The following is a 22,598-nucleotide window of genomic DNA, read 5'->3' on the forward strand; positions in this document are numbered from 1 at the left end:
TGGTGGCCTGCTCTTGGGAAAGCAGCACTTCTGGGGTGGATTTAGACCTAGCTGGGTAGTGGCACATGGGATTTTGCCTAGGACTTGGACACTGGGAACACCACTCGTTGGTTAGTGAACAAACCCAGGTCTGTAAGGCTTCTGTACAGCTGCTCCCAGATGATATAGGCATGGAGGAAATATGATCAAACTTCACTGGAGGAAGGGATGTAGCACCTACCAGTGTGTATAAAATACTCAAAGCAGGTGTGATTAAATCTGGCCCATAACTCCCCAGGCTTCAGTAGAGCCAGACCAAAACTGGTACAAGGCCCTTACTTGCTGTAACTGGAGTAGCCATGTTGGTTCCAGGGTATGTGTGTGTCAAGGCAGGTGAGTAATAGTTTATGGGACCAACTTCTCTCACCCTGTCTCAGTAGAGGAAGCAATAAGGGCACAAAACCACAGTTTTAGGAGGCTGGTGCTCAGTTATACAGCTGAGGATTGTTCTAGGGTTAAGTTATAGCTACATCAAATAGCAAACTAAGTCTTCTACAGGGCCAGGACTCTAACACACTATGCTGCCTGCCCTGGGCCAGGTGAAGGCACACTGTCTTTGAGAGCTTTGCATGACAACTAGCCCCCTCAGGGCTCATTGTCAAATTCCTTCACCCAGCTTTCCCTGTGGCTAGAGATGCCAGGGCACGTTGCTCACATTGGAAACAAATCTAAAAATATCTGCTCAGAGAACATTTGTAAAGATGTGGGTGCATCTAGTGGCAGCTGCAGGTTTGCATGAAGAGCTTAATCTAGGGTGGCATGGGCTGCTAGCAGGGACAAATATCTACCGCTAGGCTCCAGCTGACACTGGCGGGAGTAAGCTTGAGCCGCTGTGGTGTCTATTTTGACCTGCTCATGGGGTTTCTCAGGGGCCAGTCTCAGCCTTCCAAGACCAAAGGGTTATGGCTGCAGGTGAAGCTAGAAGTGGCTCCTTTCCTTAAAGCAGATGTGTAATTTCAGGCCTCTTTTTACAGGTGTAGGCGGTGTAGCCTGTCCAAGTCCCTGCACATCCAAAGGGGTTGAGTGATTTCCTTGTCAGGGTCTCAAACTAAACTGCACTTACAAAGGGATGCACTTGTGTCCTAAACCCATAGCAGGTTCTACTCAACTCCGCCTAGAGCAGCAGGTTTAGCTTAACACACATTGGACCTTGGGCACTATCACCTCACGAATCTGCCAGAACCACCCAATCAGCACATGGCACCTGCCACAGCATCTAGAGGAGATTCCCTAGGCACCAGCTGTCAAACCGCAAAGGCCACGGGCAAGTCTGAGTTCACAGTGATCATGAGCGAACCAAGCTAGGGGAAGTACACTGTTCCGGTTGCTCCCCCCTTTCCAGCCTGCAGGGGCACGTACAAGCCAGCTCAGGGTCAGACCATCACCACCCCACAAGGCACAGAGCTACAAAGAGCATCAGTGCAGGCCCCCTCTACTGAGCTAGTCAATGAAACGAATGGGTCATGGGAACGGAGGTTCCCTGGAGCAGCAAAGGGGGTCACTCCTGAGCAGAGGTACTACACACATGTGGAGAAAAGGGACTCCACCCTTGCTAATGGGGGGAGAGAGTCTGACATTGGATTTTAAAGTAATTACCTTTCCTCGGATATCTGAAAGCTCATCCCGTCTGTCCGTTTGAGGGGCTGCATGGGAATCTTGCAATGCTAATAGATAAGTGCTATTAATAGCAGGGTTAAATCAGCAGCTGGTTCCTCCCAAGCTGCCTGTAGGAACAGCTGCCAGTAGCCACACTAGTATTTCAACCGTGTAACCTCAGAGGGCTGTAGCAGGTGGCTTTTCTAGGAAGTGGGAGGCCAGTTGTGTTTAAAAGTAGGGCAGTAGAAAGCATATGAAGTTCTGAACCCACATTCTGGGCTTGGTTCCCCCAAGTGTTCAAGCTCTTAACTAAAGGCCAGACTTTCAAAAATTCCCCACACCTCCCAGTGGCCTCATCCAGGTTTCCAGGACACCTCAAAACCCAGCATGCTGAGTGCTTTTGAAAATCTGGCTGCTTATTTTGATGCCTTAAAAATGGGAGCTGATCCCTGCTATTGTAGTGACCATGTTACCACCACAAGGAAAACCACCTGTGAAAACCACACCAGCTCAAGTCTTGCAAGCCTAGCACAGCTGATAGAAAAGCTGTGCATTTCATACTGATCCAAACCCCTCAGATGGGCGGGGTGGGAAAAGGGTGACACTCCCCACAGAAAACACCACGCCTGTTTTTACAGAAGTTTTAGTTTTATTTAACTTTTAATAAATTTTAACTTTTAAAAAAACAACATTTTGGTCTGAAGTTAGGTTAATGGTCCTTTTCTCCAACCCCTCTGTCTAGCCTGGAAAGTTTTAATGCCTTCAGCATTTCAGCCCCCACCAAATCTGGGTTTACAGGGAAGGCTCTCTGCGCTCCAGTTCCTCTTTGTACTTAGTCCTCGCTTTAAAACAAATAAATAGGAAAAAAATTCAGTTGTAAATTCATGTGTTGATTTACAGCCTGGGCAGAGGGGGGAGCAGCACATTAGAAGGGAAGTGGAATAGATTGTTCTTAAGGGGGATCAGGACCAATTCTCATACAGCAACACAACGGGACGTATTAAATCCCACCGAAATAGGTATGAGGGAGCATGTCTAAACCACACAGCTTCCTTCCAGCAGGTATTCCATAGTGTCTATTAAATCAGCCATTAATACCCAGACCTTCATCTACTTAATCTAGCCTCCCCCCTGGTAGAACAAATGTCACCTGATCCCACAAGTCTGTTACTGTGGTGGTGAGCTGTAAACAGAGCACAAATTCATTCTGGCTGCTCTTCCTGCCTGCTCCCCCAATTCCTTTGCTTTTCTGGGCGCAATGGGCACATTTCGGTCACGCTGGGGAGCCAGCCGCCAAAGCTTTGACCTCCATTCACTAACTGTGGCAAGTAGCAAAGTCAAAATGGGGACCAGGGTCTTCTTTCAAAACTAGACCCCTTCATCTTAGTCCCTGAACTCCTTCACTCTACAGCTGAGCAAAAGGCTCCCAGAAGGGCCTGAACTGCAGGAATCCACTTAGCTAAGAGGCAGAGCTGAAACTGACAGGACAGTCTCTGGCCTGCCTAGGCTTTGATTTCATGGTTTTGCTATTACCCAAGAAAGCAAAATTCTATGCCCCTTCTGCATGGGAAACACTACAATTTCCTCTGCAGCTGGAAAGGAGTTTGGGGAGAGGGCTTGCAGTCATTTAAAAAAAACCCAACAAAGGGGAATGAGCGAGTCTTTGCAATTGAATCCAAACCCTCAGAGGACATTAAAGAGACAACAGACTTCCGCTTTTTGTGCGTTATTTCCACCAGCAACACAGCTAGGGAATTCCCTTCCAGAAACTTGAGAGGTGAGAAAAAAGCGACTAGAGAGGCAATGAAACCATACCTCACCAATAAAACAGACTGGGAAGGAACTGGCGCCAGCTTTCTCTGTGTGTGTGTGTGTAAAAACACAAAAAAAGTGAGAGCAATTTGCCATCTCTCCCTCACATAGCAATCTGGCTGTGCCTTCCACTATGCCCCTAGAGTTGGGGATGGGGCCAGATAGTCTTGCAGAAGGGAATCCTTGCATCCCAGTTTGGTTTTAAGGCAGCTGGGTGAGGATACAGAGAGAAAGGACGCTACTGTATGGCGGTGGCACAAAGTGCTACCACCCCTCCCCCCCCACAAAGTTGGCACATTTCCATCTGCAGCGATAGGAAAGAAAATTGACCTCAAATGATGTATTCTAAGCACACATGTAGGTTGGTGCTGCCACTCCAGGATCCATGCCTTTAGCCTCCCCCCTAGATGGGTCAGCTATTTCCTTCCACTAGATCAGTTTTGGGAGAAGAGGGGGAGTAACTATTTATAGGGGACAGGAGGGAGACCCTGGCACTACTCTTGGTGGCAGGGTGGAAGCTGAAGTTCTCTTAAAGTTTTGGCCTTCTCAGCTCACGCCCGTGGTGGTGGGGCCGGGCGGCAAGCTGGCAACACCTCCACGTGTGCCTAAAATCAATCAGTTTTCCGGTGGTTGTTGTTCAGGACGGGGTGCCCGTTGGAAAGGGGCCCGTTCTTCGTCACTTCCTCCTCTTCCGTGTTGTCGGTCTCTTCGCGATCACTCCTCTCGTCTTCCACCACCTGGGGGGATCGAAAAGAAAGGGGCTTCATGAATCAAAGTGAAACGGGGCGAGCAGGCTAGAGCGGAGTGGGACTGGGTGTCAGGACTCCTGGGGTCTGTTCCTAGCGCTGCCATTGACTATCTGCGGGATCAGTTTTGCTTCTGTGCCTTAGTTTCCCTGTCTGAGGCCCACTCCATCCACAGCCCTGCCCTTCCTCCATTAGTGCCATCTGCAGAGGTAGCTTTGTGAGCCAGGCACTTGACTGGGAACTGGGCGAAATCCTCCCACACAAGGGCCACCGCACACGCTTTAGATGGTAACAGCCACTGCCTGGGACCGAGTTTGCACTCGCAACCGCGATGTGAAAGGCCCCCTCTCCGTTTACCCCAGGGCTCACTGACCCCCTACTGCCTTGCCTTCCCTAGATTCGCTCCAGGACTTCGCTGCTGAGCTCTGGCTTCTTCCTGCCTCTACCCGCTCCATGCTGTTGCCCTAGTGAACTTCTCCCGTTACTAGAGCTGACCTCCCCTAGAGCCACCACCCAGCATGTGGCCCTACCCGGTCTGGATGCCCTGGGATGTGACACAGGCACCTCAAATCACGCTGCTGCTTAAATCCCCAAGGCCCAGATCCTCATAGGTACTGAAGTGCCTAATTCCCATAGGAATCAGTGGGAGATAGGCACCTGCATTACTGAAGATCTGGACCAAAGGTTTTTCTCTATCCTCAAAAAGGCAATAGAGGCCCCAGTGCTCACCAACACCGCCGCCCTCACTCACACACCCCCACCCCTCTGCTCCTCTGACAGGAATCTCTGCACTGTTGCACCACAAACAAACCAACAACCCTACAATGTGGACTAGGGTGTTTATCGTGTTATTTGTCCCCATTAACCAAGACAAGAAAAGGCCCCCCAGCCGGTCTTAAAAATTGCTGATCTCTTCCACTTCCCCATCCTCCCCAGAGAGGTGGCTTCACTTTGCTTCCCTCCTGGCCCCTGGGTTCCAATGTAAGCGAAGGGTGACCTGGAAACAAACAAAAACACCCTCCCTCCCCACCAGAGAGAGTGAACCTGCCTTTCCAGTTATGAACTTGTGGGCCATGCGGATGATGAGATACGCCCAGAAGACATGCAGCGATTGGAGTACCACCATCATGAAGTTGAAGAAGTAATAGCCGAAGAAGGGCGGGTACAGGTCCAGAGGATAGACCACCGTGCAGTGCATGATCCTACAGGAGAGCACAGGAGACCACTGTACTGAAAGTGAGGCGGCTACGCAACCCTCCTGGTTCACCCTGCTCAGAAGCAAAATTGGCAGCATGGCCTAGTGGCTAGAGGGCCACCCTGGCTCTCAGGAGCCCTGGGTTCTATTCCTGGCTCTGCCAGGTACACGAAATGCAACAGCTTGGCCTCGTGGAACATCATCCGACGGCCAGCTTTTCCGCCCCACTGCCTGCAATGCTGTCCCAGGCCTGGCAGCAGCAGCCGCCCGGTGGCCACGGTCAGAGGCTCGCTCACCAGAAGGGCAGGATGACGAGGCGCGTGACGATGAAGACGGCGGCGAACACGATGAAGATGTTGTTGCAGGTGTTCTTCCAGCCGGCGTAGTTAAACATCTTGGCAGACTGGGGGCGAGAGGCCAAAGCCACAGTAAGCTGCAGTGCCTTTGAGGGGTGGGAGGGGGCAGAGCGTGGGCCTTGGGAGACTCAGATGAGTCACTGCGTCTCTCGGGGGCTCTCCCACCCCTCGTCAGTCTCGACTGGGAGCTCCTTGGGGCAGGGGCCAGGTCTCGTTCTGTACATACAGCACCTCGCACAACAGGGTCCTGCTCTTAGCTGGAACCTCTACGCTCTAAGGTAGAGCGGCACTGCTAACAGCAGCTGCATGGTTTGGTTTTCAGGCAGGGCTTGCGTCTGGAGAGTAGCCCCCAGCTCCCGACGATGGACGTCTCTTAATGAAACGCAGAGTCATCCATTTCGCATCAGGTGTAGTGCTGAAGCACCCAGAGGTCCCCATGTGCCAGGTGCTGCCCAGATACAGAGTGAGACACTGTCCCCTGCCCCAAGGCACTCAGAGTCCAAATAGACCAGGGATGAGTCTCTGGACTCCTGGGTTCTGTGCTGGGCTCAGTGGGGCAGCCCCCACACCCCATGGGAGTGAGTCCCACTGGCTCCACGGGGGCGCCAGGGGGTCTGCTCTCACTGGCATGGTGGTTGTATGGTGCATCAGCCATGGGGAAGAGCCGCAGGGACTGGGTGGGGGGTTGCGCGCTGCTCCCCCCACCCGGCTCACCTCCAGCAGGTAGTCGGAAGAGTCGTGCAGGGCCATGATCAGCGTCCCCGCCCGGATGTAATTGGCGAACCAGGAAAAGCTGATCAGGATGATGGTGGCCACGTGATGGATGATCTGCTCTTTGAAGTCCTGCCGGGAAGAGGGGGGAGGGGAAAGGAAGGGATTAAGCCCCGCAACACACAAGAGGAGGGGTCAGACCCCAGCCCAGCCCCTCCTGCCCCAGATACACCAGGCCCTGCCCTGCCAAACCTCCTACCCCTGCCCCATCCCCAAACACACCAGACCCTCCCTGCCCAGCACTGCCAAGCTGTTCACTCCCCCAGCCCTGCCCAGACACCCCCAGCCCTGGACACAGAATCCCATGCAATATCCCAATCCGGGAGGTGGAGAGGGGCTACCTGGGGATCACCAAGCAACTACACCCATGTAGTGGGGGAAGGGCCACATTCCTAGTACCAGGGCTGGTTTGGGGGCCATCGCTCGCCCTATGGAGCTAGTGGAGGCAGCCCCAAGTAGAAGCCCTCTGACCCCAGCAGACCCTTCCCTCCCATGTCCTGGAGGCCTAGAACTGATCAGGGCAGAGGGGATTCTCTCCAGAGCCCCACAGGGTCGGTAGGAGCAGCCCACAGCCACCAGATCTCATCCCCATTCAGCAGCAGCCTGGGACTGGGGATGCACATGGATCTCCATCCAGCCCCCCGCCTTCCCAGAGACCCCTGCCTCCTGCACAGCCGGGCCCGCAAGAGACAGCCTACCTTGCGCTTCACGTCGGAGGCGATGCTGAAGAGCAGGGACCAGTAGAACGACAGCTCAATCATGTAGTACCAGTACTGCGACGGCAACGTGGTCTGCAAGGCAAAGGGGGACAGAGAGCGAATCGTCACAATGCTCTGCTGAAGCATGCGCGCGCGCCCTCTGCTGGATGGGATCAGAATGGCACCACTGTGTGTCATAAGCCCAATTCTGCACAGAACTAATGAGGATTCTCTAGTAGCTCAAGCAGCAGGGACCTGAGCTTTGGAAGCAGGAGGATCTGAGCCTTGACATCACCCTGGATTTCTAGATGGCCACAGGCCACATATTGCACTATCCCAGCAATTCCTTAGAACTCCCTCCAAGTAGATGTTATCCACCAAGTAGTTGCCAGGTAACCATCCTGACTTCGGAGCCCATGCACCAATGGACGCGCGTCCCAATGAAGCAGGGAGCCCGTGCTGCGTGGGCAGCTATGCTGGAGCCTGAACTGAGCCAGGACTCTCTCTGTCCAGCGGCGCTAACCCGAACAGCAGGTGCATGCTGGACTCACCTGGATCGGGTACCCTTTCCACACTTCCTTCAAGTCGTAGAACCAGGGCTTCTGTGAGGAAAAGCGGGACGGGGGAGACACGGTAGAGGTTAGCAGGGCAGCTTGGCCAGGATGGGGTGAGAGACCGGGAAGGGGTCAAAACGGCAGATCTTACTTACGTCCACTATGACGGCCATGCCAGCAATGAAAGCAATAAGGTAAAAGGTGAATCGCCAACTGGAAAAAGGAAGCAGATGATTCTCAACAGAGGAGCCCGGGGCAGGGTGAAGGGGAGAGAGAACACATCATGGGCAGGGCCAGTAGGGAGCCCCAGACGCTGGGAGCTCCAGAGCGAGCCGGCCCAGGGGACACAGGGTTGAAGCGTCCGTCTGGGTCACGGGGGACCCTTTCTGTGCCTCTCTCGCGATCTAGCAGGGACGGAGCCTTGTCCTATGCCCTGGGAGAAAACTGGAGAGGGGAAGGAGCTAGCCTTGCAGCTGCTGGGTTTTAAGAGTCCCCTCAATCCTGTCACCCTCTTGCCTTGAAGCTGGAGCTGGAGCCGGAGCCGTGCTCAGAGCCAAGCTGGGCTCAGAAGCAGCGCTCACCAGCCTGGGCTGGGGAGGGAACAGCCTCTTCCACTCCCACGCACTCCCTCCCCCAACCTGCCTGCTCAGTTCTGATGGCAGCGCATGGGGGTGACAGGGCACTATGGACTTAAGGGGATCACCCCAAATGGACTCCCGGGGCCCCCCACGCTGCCGTTCCAGCACTCACAGCCCACAGATGCTCCCTTCACTACCACTGGAGAACCACCCACCTGCCAACCCCTGCCGGGTCTCATTACAGCGAGAGCCCCGGGTCCGCCCCACGGTGCCCAGCTCAGCAGAGAGCACAAGGGGGTCCCGAGTTCAGAGAGATGGGCTGCAGGGGGTGCTGCAGACACCAGGGTGCGACAGGGTCGCTGTTGCACAGCTGGGCGAGCGGCACCAGGCTCTTACCTGGCCTCCCGGAACTTCTTGAGCAAGCTGGGCCTGTCCTGGTTGCGCCTGCGTCGGAACCAGCGCTCCACCTGCCGGACCATGCAGCCGCTCTTCTTGGAGAGCATCTCGACGTCGCCCTGGGAGGGGAGAGACCCGGGGCAGTGACCGGATGCCAGGGTGACCCAGGGGCTGGCTGGGCCCCAAGACCAGGCCACAGGGTGGTCAGTGGGAGACAGGAGCCACTCATGCCAGGGGAAGCAGAGGGCGTCTGCCTGATAATCAGGGCTGTGGAATGGCAGCTTGCGTGGAGCTACCCAGGCTTGCTTTGGTCTCATGAGCTCAGGTACTGACCATAGCGAAGACGCCGGGTGGGGGCATCTAGCCCATGAGCAACTCTGGGGGCCCAGACTGGCCCTGAGCTGGTGCTGCTGCAGCTTCGCTGCTCCTGAGCTCGCTAAAGCGGGTCCGTCTACACCCACTGCAGCCACAGCCCGCTGTTACTGCGCAGCCAGGCCCAGGGAGCCGAAAACGGGTTTGTTTTGAGCCTTCAGAGCCAGTGGCCACAAGGGCTGGGGGGCGCAGGTGCCTGAGAGAGTGAGAAGCTGAAAGCGACAAGTGCAGGGTACTAGCTCCTCTGCAATCCTGACCCACAGGCTGTTAGCCTCGCATACCCCGCTCTGCTGGGGCCCCTCAATCCCAACCCACCCTGGCTAGCCCAGCTCTGGGTTTACCCCACACAGAGCTCTGCCCAGGCCCCTCATTCCTGACCCACATCCCCATGCTATCCCAACTCCTGACACCCCCAGCTCTGCCGGTGCCCCTCACTCCTACCCGGCAGCCCCCTGCTATCCCAGCCTTAGGCTCCTCAATCCCAACCTGCATCCCCCCCTGCTAATCCAGCCCGGGGCTCCCCCTCTGCCCCAGCAGCTGTGCCAATGCCCCTCAATCCTGCCTTGTACCTCCTCCCTGTTATGCCAGCTCTGGGAACCCCCCAGGGCACAGGCTGCCATTCTGGCCAGCTACCTACTGGGGATGAGGCAGAGTGCCTGTAATGATCAGGAATGGACCCCCACCCCACCGGGGGGAAAGACCAGTGCTTTAGCCCCTGCATCGCTAAAGCCGCATGCAAAAGCGCCCCCGAGCGCTAAATGCAGCCACTTCGCTCCTCAACTTGCCTCCCGGTTTCTTCCAACACACAGAGCCAGATTCATTTAATACCATCACATTAATGCCCCAGCCGCCTGGCTAGCCCCGTACAGATCAGCTCCCAGAGACCCCAGGTGGGAGAGGGCAGCCCGGGCACCTGACCCACAGCACCCGGGTGCAATACCAGCACCATGCCTGTCACAGGCAACACACGTCGTGTCGACCCGTCCCCCCTGCCGGTGGCACGCGCTGTACCTGTTTGGGGTGTTTTGTGGATGAAGCGTAGAACTTTTCTAGCACGGGATTCGGGGTGGCTTTTAATCGGATCTTCTCCTTGACATTCAAAAGCCCGGCTAGTGGGGTAGCCACATATCTGGGGGTGGGGCGAAGCGGGGGAGAGGAATGGGGAACACAGGCAGAAAACACATGGTTAGAATAATGCTTTAGAACATGGAGGCCCTTCCCTTTGTGGCCATCTGGCGTTGTTATAAGATGGGGCCACAGTCTAGAAAAGGGAGAGCACCACGGCTTTCACACAGCTTTTCACCATCTGTGCAAGGCAGAGGAGGACACGGCTCTCCAGAGTACAGCACTTTGAAATCTATGGATGGGAAGTGCCACGGAAGAGTTAGGAGGAGGAGTTATTAGTGTGTGCAGCACCTGGCACCATGCGGCTATTAGGTGCTACCATAATACGCCTAATTATTAGGTAATAACTCTTCAGGGCAGGAACCGTGTGTCACCCTACATTTGTGCAGCTTCTGGCAAAGACACACCCATTACTGCTTGCCCTGTAGGCCCTACCATAACACAGATCCATATGGACAATCAATTCCCTCCTGCAACCTGACAGCCCTCAGATCAGAACTCCAAAGCTGCCTGTAAAGTCACTGACAAGAATTCTGCTGGGCAGTGGCCATTAGGTGGCAGTCAAACCCACATGACAGAGCAAACCTACCTGAGCCAAAGGGATGCAGATGGCTCGGGAGGAATCTTTAACATCCTTCCCATTTTACAGATGGGGAAACTGAGGGACGGAGAAGGGACTGGACTCACTCCCCTGTCATACAGTTGGTGAGAACAAAATCCAGGAGTCCTGTCTCCCAATCTCTAAGCCCACTCCTGTCCCAGAGCTGGGGACAGAACCCAGGAGTCCTGACTCCTAGCAGTTGGAGCAAAGAGTTAAAGTCAACAATGTGTGTGTTTTGATCAGAAGACCTGCCATAATGGAGGTGACTGACAGGCGCAGGGGAAGTAAAGGATTAAAAATCAGAGTGGGGGCTCTGAACTGATGGCTGGGGAGACAGAGTGAAAGAAAAATTAATTGAGGGAAGAGAAGAAGAAACACTCAGAGGGAGAGAAGTGAATGATATGAAAGCAAAGAGACAGACTGAGCATGTCTTTAACTGAGGGGAGAGGAAAAAAAGAACGGGCGACAGGAAAGATAGAAAGAAAGAGAAAGTCGAAGGCTGGGAAAGTGAATCTTCCCTTTGCTACACAGAAAAGAAACATCTCTAGCCCCCTTCTTCCCAGTCCAAGGCCCCTGCTTTCATCCCACACAGGTTTTGTATTTACTGACAACATGTGGGGAGACATCCCCACAGAAACCCAGCCCCCTCCTCCCCCAGCTTCACACTGCTCCTCCCACCCAGCTGCGATCACAGCAAGATGCTCACAGGCATAGAGCACCCAGGGCGCACACACACAACACAGGCGGGCAGCTCCCGATAGAGCTCCACCCACCCACGTGCCTGTGCCGATCCCCCAACAAAGCCAGCTCTGTTCTCAGGTCTCTGTTTGTCACCATGACAGTGGTTTATACAACAAATTGCTCTTTAATTCCTCGGCCCAGCTGTTCCTGCCTCAGCCCCCAGCATTGCTGAGACAGTTGGGATCGGGGGCTGGACTGCACAATGCAAGCATTTGTGCAGTGTGGCCTGGGATGGGTGCATATAAATATACTCCACATGCTCCGTATTCCTAGAAGCTAGGAGGTTAGAGACCATCTACCAAGCTTTATCTCATTCCCACAGAGGTCAGTGCAGGTCGCAGCCTGCAGTCCATTGTCTGCTGCTTCATGCAGTCTGGGTTTAGGACTTTTTACTATTTTGGAGGGAGGGACAGCGTGTGTACGATGCTGTCTACACTGTGTACCTTAGCTGTGCCGCTACAGCCGTACCGTTGTAAGGTACGCAGTGCAAAATAAAACCACACCCAACGAGGGGCAGTAGCTTTGTTGGCGGGAGAGCATCTCCCACCAACAAAATGCTACCCACACCAGCACTTTCCATTGGTAAAACTTTTGTCAGTCAAGGAGTTTTTTTCACACTCCTGACTGACAAAATTTTGACGGAAGCGTAGTGTAGACACAGCCCAAGTAAAATCAGGAGATTCTCCCCCGTTCATTTGTCCCGTCCCACCCAATCAGGATCTGATCCAGTGTCCATACCGCCCAGAAGGCGCCCATGGCCCACACACTGGACTGGGAGATTCAGGACTCCTGGGTTTTGTTCACAGCTCTGGATGGGGAGTGGGGTCTAGTGGGTTAGAGCAGAGGGCTGGAAGTCAGGACTCCTGGGTTCTACTGCCAGCTCTGAGAGAGGAGTGGGGTCTAGTGGACAGAGCAGAGTCAAGACCCCTGGGATCTATCCCCAGCTCTGGGAAGGAGTGGGGTCTGTGGTTAGAGCAGGGGGGTCAGGATTCCTGGCTCTGGGAAGGCAGTGGGATGTGGGGATTTGAACTGGGGCCGGCCAGATTTTCTAGACCGCTCAGGCACCTTAACAAGGTCTGGGTTTGCAGAAGCACCTAATGTGCACCCAGTGTTATGAAAATCTGCCCTCAACTGCCTGGCATTAAAGACAAAACTTCCTCTAGGGACTGGATATTCCCTCACTGTCCGCCAGGGGGAGCTCTTTGCAGCTGGCTCCAGCCAGGCTGCAGGAACGGAGGCTGACCTGGCCTCCCCAAAGGGTACTCACATTTCGAAGAGGTGCCTGACGATGAGGAAAAGGAAGGCTAAGGGGATGGTGATGTAGAGGTCCGAAGCCTTGGCATAGACCCGCCCATCCTGGTCTTCCAGGTCTGACCATGTCAGGTTCACTGGCAACCAGAGCCGGTCCCACCAAAAGTAATTGTATAACGTCTGGAACATCCTGCAGGGGGAGAGAGACAAATGGAGTGGCTCATTCATGCCCCAGGGTTCCCTGAGTCTCCTACTCATGCCCCTGGGCAACAAAGACCAAGGCCCCCGCCTCCACCCTTGGATTCCCACCTCCCAAGCTACAATAAGCAGCATGGACACACATGACTTATCACGGCTGCTCCAACCCTCGCAGCCCTGGGATCCCACCACTCAAAGCACAGGCCCCTGCCTGTCCCAGAGCAGGAGGAGAATCACCGTAAGCCCTACAGTGCTAAGGACACACAGGAAAGTGGTGAGAACATAGCTGGCCCGGGGGGGCTGAGAATGGGTGTGTGCGCAGAATGCTGCAGCTGTTTGAACACCACACGGCAGTTTAGCAAGGAGAGAACCTTGGATGTGACTGAAATCACAGGGGAAATCCAGGAATGCCAAGTGTGGAGGGTTGAAAAGTGCTATGGGGTCTACAGTGGCTGCAAAGGGTCAGGGTTGGGACAGATGTACAGCCGGTCACATGCCACGTTCAAGTCCAGACACTCTCTTAAGTACAGATGTGTACGTCCTTTGGGGCTGGGACTGGCTTTTGGTTCTGTCTGTACAGCACCTAGTGCCAGGGGGTCCCGAATGGCGACCCTAGGTGCTACTGCAGTAAAAATAAACAGCGTCAGTAGGAGGCGCCAGCAGCACAAATGCACCCAGCTCTGCATCTAGCCTTCGCTCACCTCCATGCAAAGTTCCAGCGTCTAGTCCCCCTGCCCAGCTCATCCCAGCCACGCGTGAGAGACCCAGTTACATTCTGCCTGGGGCTCAGAATAGAGGAGGCTGAGCGGGTGACAGGGGCTTTCCCCAGGATGACTGCAGCACCTGGCTGTGACACACAGGCTCCTTGGCAAAGGGTCCCTGGCTCTTTGCGAACTCTCACCTCAGACCTGACAAACGCACCACACCAAACATGTCTTACAGGATGTTTATCCACCAAGAGTAAGCTATAAGGTGGGGTGAGCAAACTTTTTGGCCTGCGGGCCACATCTGGGAATAGAAATTGTATGGCGGGCCATGAATGCTCACACAATTGGGGTTGGGGTGCGGTGGGGGGGGGAGGTCTCTGGTGGGGGCCAGAAATGAGGAGTTCAGGGTGCAGGAGGGGGCTCCAGGCTGGGATTGAGGGGTTCGGAGAGCAGGAGGGGGATCAGGGGATTTAGAGGCTCAGGGACACAGGCTAGAGGCAGCGCTTACCTCAAGCGGCTCCCAGAAGCAGCAGCAACAAGTCCCTTCTCTGGCTCCTATGTAGAGGTGTGGCCAGGTGGCTCTGCATGCTGCCCCCGTCCGCAGGCACTGCCCCTGCAGCTCCCATTGGTTGCGGTTCCCATTGGCTGCAGTTCCCAGCCAATGGGAGCTGCAGGGGCCAGCGCTTGGGGCAGGGGCAGCATGCAGAGTGGAACCCCTTGGCTGCCCTTACACATAGGAGGCAGAGCGGGGCCATGCCGCTGCTTCCGGGAGCTGCGTGGAACAGCCCCCGACCCTGCTCCCCAGCTGGAGCACGGCAAGCACCAGACCCTGCTCCCCAGCAAGGACTCGAGGGCCGGATTAAAATGGCTGGTGGGCCAGATCCAGCCCGCGGGCCGTAGTTTGCCCACCCTTGCTGTAAGGTGTCTAAAGAAAGCTCATAACTTGTCAAGATTCACAACTGTACGGGTACTAGCAAGGACTAATGTATTTCTACTGACAGTATGCTTTATGGACTTGCAGTAAAAAAAAAAATAGTCACCAGGATATAGGTCTCGGTGACAGCCCACGCAGGCAGGAGGGAGTTGTCATGCCTCCTCTATTTAGCGGGTGATGCAATGCAAGGCTCCTTTGTTTAGCCTTGCGCCATACAAACAATCAAAACCTCTTAAAGGTGAAAAAGGAGGATTGCAACAAGCCCCGGGCTCGCCCTGGCTGTGAACAGGAACAAAACGCTGTTTCAGTCTTAACAGAGGACGGAAGGGCTCTTTGGATCCAGTCAAGGAAGAAACCCCTTTGGGAGCAGGGGTGTTTTCACCAACGTTTGGATCCTGGTTCTTCTGCAACAGGTTGAACATTGGGGAGAACCCGACTTTATTAGCTAGGAAAGGGAACTATTGATAAGTGCTGATCCAGCTTTGCGTTTTGTTTTGTATCGCAACCTTTTCTCTCCACTGCTTGCTCTTGTTTCTAGTTAAATCTCTATTCTCTCTCCAATAAACCGCTTTGGTTTTATTAAAAGTGCTCACAAGTGCAGAGTGGTTTACGGTAAACTAGGGCACACTGCTCCTGCGGGGACAGAGGAGCTGGGATTTCTGTGAGCATCAGGGGCCCAGGGGAACAATTCAAAAGGGCCTCTTGGACTGGGGCGCATCTCTTGCTAACCAGCAAGGCAAAGACAGGGCTGGCATAGCCTGGAAGAGAGTGCCTGGGCGGCAGAGAGGCTGGTGGCATATGACCAGCCAGGCATGGCCAAGACTCAAGCTGCAGGCAGTGGGTGGTAAGATGGCTCTCAGTGCTGACTGTCAGGCTGGCTCTCTGCCGCCCTCCCACCCCAGCATGTGCAGAAGACCACCCTCCAGATCAGCCATGGGGCTGGCTCCCAGATACAGGGGTACTGCCCTGCCACTCTGACAGCAACTCAGTGCAAGCGGAGCGGATGTCTCCTGATTACCGTTTGCCTCCATGTCACAGATTCCAGTCCAGCCCACTCCCAGGCAGTGAAGCCAGAGAGAGGAGGCTGCCCAGTGTCTGGGTCGAGGCCCATCTCAGTGTGAGCAGCTTGTACAAAACAGGGCTGAAACCCACTAAACAACTCCCCTCCCCCATGTGGCTGCATAATATGCAGTTCAGTCTGGGACTGTGCTTCACCCCAGAGATTGTTGCCCTCCATCAGTGCTGGAGAAACACAAGATCCACCTTCCCCCTTCTTGCATCGGCAGGGCACCTGGGTTCTATTGCCAGCTCCGCCACTGCCCTCAGACAAGTCATTGCCCTGTATGCCTCTGCTTTCCCTCCCAGCCTTTGCCTTGGCTATTCGGACTGTGAGCTCATCAGAGCAAGGACCGTCTCTCACTCTGCGCCCATGCAGGGTCGTGATCTCTGTGGCTGTTGTAATACTCTACAGCTTAACAGGGAGCATGGAGCACTAAAAAGCTTAATGGTGACCAGATACTCAGCACAATATTCACAACAAGGGGGAGGGAACGCAAGCCAAAACAGGGACAGAACAGGTTAAAGAATATTTAGCTAAGTTAGTCAAGTATTCAAGTCAGCAGGGCCTGATGAAATTCACCCTAAGGTACTTAAGAAGCTAGCTGAAGCAATCTCAGAACTGTTAGCAATTATCTTCCAAAACTCATGGAGGAGAGGTGAGGTCCAAGAGGACCGGAGAAGGGCAAACACAGTACCGGTCTTGAAAAAGGGGAACAAAGAGGACCCAGGGAAATATAGACGAGTCAGCCTGACTTCAATACCTGGAAAGATACTGGAACAAATTATTGAACAATCAATTTGTAAGCACCTGGAAGGTAACAGGGTGATAAGCAATAGCCAAGAACAAATCATGCCAAACAAACCTAATTTTCATCTTTGACAGGATAACTGGCCTAGTGGATGGCGTGAAGCAGTAAATGTGGTATATCTTGATTTTAGTAAAGCTTCTGACACCTTCCCACATGGCATCCTCAATTGCACACTACAGAAATGTGGTCTAGCGAAAGGTGGGTGCACAGCTGGTTGAAAGACCATACTCAAATATAGTTATCAATGGTTCGGGATCAAACCGGGGGGGCGGGACACATGACATGACACACACGACAGACAGATTTAGTGAGGTTATGCAGGGGTCAGTCCTGGGCTGGTACTATTCAATATTTTCATTAATGACCAGGATAATGGAGCTCCAGAGGACACCAAGCTGGGAGGAGTTGCTGACCCTTTGGAGGACAGGATTAGAATTCAAAATGACCTTGACAAATTGGCCTGAATCAACAAGATGAAATTCAATAAAGAGAAGTGCAAAGTACTTCACTTAAGAAGGGGTGGAGGGAGAAATCAATTGCACAACTACGAAGAGGGGATTAAGTGGCTGGGTAGTAGCACTGCTGACAAGGATCTGGGGGTTATAGTGGATCACAAATTGAGTAAGAGCCAACAATGTGATGCAGTTGCGAAAAAGGCTAGTATCATTCTGAGGCATGTTAACAGGAGTGGTGTTTGTAAGACAAGCGAGGTAATTGTCCGGCTACATTCAGCACTGGTAATGCCTGCATCCAGTTCTGGGTGCCACACTTTAGGAAAGATGTGGACAAACTGGAGAGAAGCCAGAGAGAGAGCAACAAAAACGATAAAAGGTTTAAAAAACATGACCTAAGAGGAAAGGTAAAAACCTGAGCAAGTTTAGTCTTGAGAAAAGGAGACGGGGGACCTGATAACAGTCTTCAAATATGTTAAGGGCTGTTACAAAGGAAGGTGATCAAATGTTTTCATAGAATATCAAGGTTGGAAGGGACCTGAGGAGGTCCTCTAGTCCAACCCCCTGCTCAAAGCAGGAGCTATCCCCAATTTTTGCCTCAGATCCCTAAATAGCCCCCTCAAGGATTGAACTCACAACCCTGGGTTTAGCAGGCCAATGCTCAAGCCACTGAGTTATCCCTCCCCCACTGGGCATAGGACAAGTAGTAATAGGTTGATTTCTGCCTCTATGCCTCAGTTTCCCAGCCTGTGGAAAAGAACTAACACTTGCCACATGGGAAATACAGAAGGGGCTATATTCAAAATCCTTTAAGCCCCTTAGAGGAACAAGACACTAGGGTGTAGCTTAACAGCTGCCCCTCCCCTGTCCAGAGGTGGCTGCATATTGGTGCTGGATGGCAGCATGCAAGGACAAGCAAATCTCCCACCCCATCTCCTGCTCCTGGCCTTGGACAGCCCAGGCCCTTCTCCCAGGTCAGCTCTCTAGTCCAGACAGACACTGGGGAGCAAAGGACCTGCCCAGCGCAGAAAGTGGGTAACCAAAAAGGCCAATATTCACCTGGCTTTGCCTGGAGCCAACTCACCAGAAACTGACTTTGCTAAGTGGCACCCTGCCCGGGCCGCTGGACAGACTGGCACAGCCACCCCACCAACACGCAGTCCCTCCTGTTGGGGGCAGACTCAAGCAAGGTGGACCCTCCCTGCAACATGCTGCCTCACCTACCAGAATGCCCCCCCATAAAAGGCTTGACTGAGGTGTGGGTGAGACAGAACCGAGGCAAAAGGACACAATGGGGCCACGGCTGCAGGGTGCACCTGTTCAATAGGAACCAGTCACCGCTCGGCAGCCTGGTGTGGAGCTTAGCTCAGTGGGGGAGGGAGCAGAGCACATGGGGCGTTGAAGCACTAGTGAACCATTTCCCGAGCACTTACCCTTCCCTGCAGCACACATGAGAAGGAATCCAGCCACGAATGCACTGCTGTGAACCATGGTGAGCGTGGGCAGTGTCCACAGAGTATTAAGCATTACCATTGTGGGCAGATTCGTTCTGAACCAAACAGCCTCTTCACGCACACGAGGGTGGATTTTATCAGCACTAAACTCCAGGATAAATCTGGAATCACGCCACCAGCCTCAGCATGGCAGCTCCCCGCACTGCCAAGAGCAGGGGCTGGCCCTGTGCCTCAATCAAAGCTGGTTGAAAAATATCAACCCTGGAGGTGACCGAGATCGAAACTCTAGAGCTTTCTCCCCCCCAGCACCACTGACAGCCCAGACACCAACAGCTGGGCTGGCCAGTTTCACTTCCTGGTTCTTTCCCCTCCTCTGTCTGCATCTCCCTGCCCTACCCGTAACCTGCCCATCACACTCCCCCTCTGCTCTCTTTCCATCCCCTCATCCACCCATCTCCCTCCATTCCCTTTTAACCCCGAACACAGACCTGAGCCCCTTTATTCTGCCCTGCCCTGTCATTTCCTCCTTATCCCATACCATCCCCCTACTCCCTGGACACCCAGCCACTGGCCTCTCCCATTAGACCCTCAATCCTGTCTCCCTCCACTGGCACCCACCCATCTGAATAATACCACCAAAAAAAAAAAAAAAAAAAAAAAAGGGAAAACCCCAACCAAACGGATGATCCAGGTGCGGAGTAACCAGTCCCCCTCCACTACCCCACTGATGATTAGTTAGAGTTGTTGCCCCATCAAGTGGCGTGTCTCATCATTAAAGGAAACCTGGGTGCAGATCCACATTAAAACTTGCTCAATAGCACAACTGCAGATCCAACACACAGCCCCCTGCACAACCACCACCAAACACCGTCAACCACGCCACCCTAGTGACACCATCCCAACACGCAATGGCAGCCAATAGCCCAACCCAGAGCAGGTGGCGACAGGTATTACGTGTATTATAGCAGCACTTTGGGATGCAAACTGAGATCAGGGCCCCGTTGTGCTGGGCACGGCACAGAGACAGAGCGAGAGATGGTCCTTCACCCAAAGGAGCTTGCAGTCTAAAGAGACTGAGCAGGTCGAACCTAATTAGGAAACGGAGGGGAACCTGAGGCGGAAGAGGGGCTGTCACTTGCTAAAGTCATCAACAGGTCAGTGGCAGAGCTGTGAATAGAACCCAGGCATCCAGAGTCCCACCCCAGAGAAGCAGTGTGGGATGCATGATCTTTCACAGGAGTCAGATCCCGCTCCCATTCCCGCCCACAGACCCTTCTACCCCATCCTGTGCAACAGAGTTCACTGCTGGGGGCCAGGAGCTGCCAGGTGTCTGGAAAGTGCCCATAAACCCTGCCCCGCCTCTCCTCTCCCCCCTCCCCCCCCACAGCACTAGCTACGTTCTTCAGCGCAGGCTCTCTCTGGGGCAGCCCGTGAGCTCTCTCGGTGGGACGCGACGAGCCCAGGGCACTAGAATAGCCTCAGGAGCAGCAGCGTTGCAATCTGTTGATGCAAACGTCCCAAAGGAGACAGCATTCCGGGCACGGCCATGGCCCCACACCAAGTTCCCAGCCCTCGGAAACCAATGACACAGCCCCTAGCATCGGGTTCTACGGAGGGCTGGGATGCCCGCACACCACATCCCTGCAGGCACAGAACTCAGAGTCCCCCCAGGGATCTATGGGCAAGAGTCACAGCTGGGATAAGCCAGTGCAGCATGGAGAGGAAGGGCGCTGGTCTCGGACTTGGGAGAGTCAGAGTCAACTCCCTGCTCTTCCACACTGCCTATGTGAGCTTGGGACAGTCACTTAACTGCTCTGTGCCCCAGTTTCCCCATGTGTACAGGATAACGGCACTCCCCTGCCCACAGGGGGATGACAGGATAAATACACTATAGAGCATGAGGTGCTCAGGTACTAAGGAGACGGGGGCCTAATAACGTCCTATGACATTCCAGCTGCACTGAGGTCGGTGGGAACACACCCATTTACCGTAGCTGAGCATCTGACCCTGGATTTTCCAAAGGGCAGAGAAGGGTTCAGCTAGGGAAGCCCTGGCACAAGGAGGGTAAGTGGTCTGGTGCAAGGCCACAGAGTGAGCCAGTGACACAAATGGGATTAGGACCCAGGAGTCCTGATGCCCAGTCCCCTGCTCCAACCCTTAGACCCCACTCCCTCTTGGTTAATTTTAACCTGACTTTCCCTTCTTTGCAGGGTCCCCTTGATTACAGCAGTGGCTATCTAGCCAGGCATACAAGCCACAGAGATCCTCTCCCGCTGATGAGCTCTGTGTTCACCCTGCCATTCTAGGGACTGCGTGGATTAGGTTCAGGGGGAGAGTTGGGCACAGAGACCCACCCAGGGTGCATTTGGGCACCTTGGTGCCCAATCCCCCAAGTGGCTGCATGTCCCCGGCAGGCGCAGGGCCTTCTCTGCTCCTGCCAGTCAGTGGGAGCGAAGGCTGCGTGGCAGCCAGGAGGATTGGGACCCCTTAAAACTGCCGTAGAGGGCAAGCAATAGGGCTGCAAAGCAGGGCGAAGGGGAGGATTCCTGAGTGCAGCGCCGTCAGGGGCAGGAAGCTGGGTTGTTGCTGCCACCATCTGTCAGTGGGGTTGGGATGGCGGCAGCATTGCTGCATGAGCTCTCCAGAGTAGCAGTAACACAAAGCAAGGTTCTCCCACACCCCCACCTGCGGGAGCCTCATTACCTCAACCCCCCCACGTGCAAGACCTGGGAGGTGGCAGTCACAGGGGATGTGTGACAGGGTGTGCTGAGTCAGGGGCTAATGCAAATCCCCACCAGACTCTTAACCAGAGCCTAACTGGAAGGAAGGCAGGGAGCTGATGGAGGGTGCCAATTAACTGAGTACAGCTGCAGCTGAAGGGCTGTGTGAGGGGGAAGCGCCCCAGCAGCTAAGGCTGTCTAAGCAAACAGGCAGGAAGTGCTGAGGGGAGTGGGGAGCCTGACGGAAGGCAGCAGTAGGCAGGACTGGCTGCTGCAGCAGACAAGTGGGGAACCTGGTGCTGAATGGAAACAAATATAACAGAGCATGGCATGGTCAAGCCCACCAAGGGTGGCTGTGGGCTGCGACTAAGGCTGGAAAGGACTGTCGGGACCACTCCATGACAGGATGCTTCTCCAGTGCTAGAGGCAAGGGGCTTGTAACTGCGGCTGGGCTGCCCTGGCATCGGAGAACTGGAATGGACTGCAGTGGGTGGGGAACCCTGGGTTGTTTTTTTCTTCTGCAGCTGGAGCCCACAACAGCTGATCCACACAGAACCCAGATGATCCTGGCATGTATGTGGGGAGAACCTGGCTCCTAGAGGTGCTGAGCAACAGCAAGCCCAGGACAGCTGCAGAGACTTTGCACCTCTGAAAATCCAGGCCCCAGGTTGAGTACTCCCTGCACAGAGAGCAAGAAGCCCGCCCAGTTTGCACATGACCCTCAGTCCTCAGCCCCATCGCTTCAGCCACTCCTTGAGCCCCTACAACAATCAGATGGGAGTCCGCCAAGCCGCTGCGCTGCTGTATGCACACTGCAGAGATCAAAAGCAGAGCGGCAAACCAGAGCAGCGAGCCCGGCTTTCACGCTGCCAGCATGGATGGGCTTTTTCTGGGGAGGAATGCGGGGGGGGGGGGAGAAGACATGGCTCATTTCCACTGCACAATTGCACCAAAACCCCTGGCCTGCAGCCCAACCAGAGATCTCCCAGCGGTCCACCATGAAGAATCAGGTCCAGGGCATTTGAGCTACTTGGTGCAGCTGGGTAACAGCGCTGGGGAAGGGAAAGCGGGCTTGGAAAGCAGCCACAATAGCCCTGCCCAGGCCTCTATCAGAGCTGTGCAAGCAACATGTGGAGAATGCACATGGGCTAAATGAATACACAGCGCGGCCAGGGCCAGTGCTCAATAGGGCTATTCAAAATGGATCTGTCCTCAGCAGCTGGGCAAGAGAAAGAGCGATCACTGCAGGACATGCCTCCATGCATACACACAGGCTGTGCTCGCGGGGGGGGGGGGTCTCCAACAGTCCCCGAATTACAAAAGGGATGTCCCTTATTTACATAGAAAATTGCCTGTCCAGTACTCAATCAGGATGCCTTCTAGTATTTCAACAGCAGGCGGCCAGTACTCATGGGTGCCTCTTTCCACTCCCCT

At 54.4% G+C, this 22,598-nt stretch overlaps 1 protein-coding gene across 2 annotated transcripts in view; it reads right to left on the minus strand.

Annotated features, from left to right (window-relative positions):
- Positions 1-2,264: 2,264 nt before the first annotated feature.
- The window catches only part of CERS2 (ceramide synthase 2), a 50,054-nt gene continuing 29,720 nt past the window's right edge, over positions 2,265-22,598 (minus strand). For both annotated transcript variants that reach the window (XM_073323349.1, XM_073323348.1), the window contains exons 2-11: positions 12,848-13,021; positions 10,125-10,242; positions 8,742-8,860; positions 7,923-7,980; positions 7,765-7,815; positions 7,214-7,306; positions 6,459-6,587; positions 5,685-5,791; positions 5,242-5,395; positions 2,265-4,184 (exon numbers count right to left, since the gene is read on the minus strand). In XM_073323349.1, the coding sequence (XP_073179450.1) occupies positions 4,059-4,184; positions 5,242-5,395; positions 5,685-5,791; positions 6,459-6,587; positions 7,214-7,306; positions 7,765-7,815; positions 7,923-7,980; positions 8,742-8,860; positions 10,125-10,242; positions 12,848-13,020 (1,128 nt within the window). In that variant the 5' untranslated portion in view covers position 13,021 and the 3' untranslated portion in view covers positions 2,265-4,058. The remainder of the gene's footprint in view (positions 4,185-5,241; positions 5,396-5,684; positions 5,792-6,458; positions 6,588-7,213; positions 7,307-7,764; positions 7,816-7,922; positions 7,981-8,741; positions 8,861-10,124; positions 10,243-12,847; positions 13,022-22,598) is intronic.

This window comes from Lepidochelys kempii, chromosome 24 (assembly GCF_965140265.1).
Source record: "Lepidochelys kempii isolate rLepKem1 chromosome 24, rLepKem1.hap2, whole genome shotgun sequence".
In the NCBI taxonomy this organism is placed as follows: Eukaryota; Metazoa; Chordata; order Testudines; family Cheloniidae; genus Lepidochelys; species Lepidochelys kempii.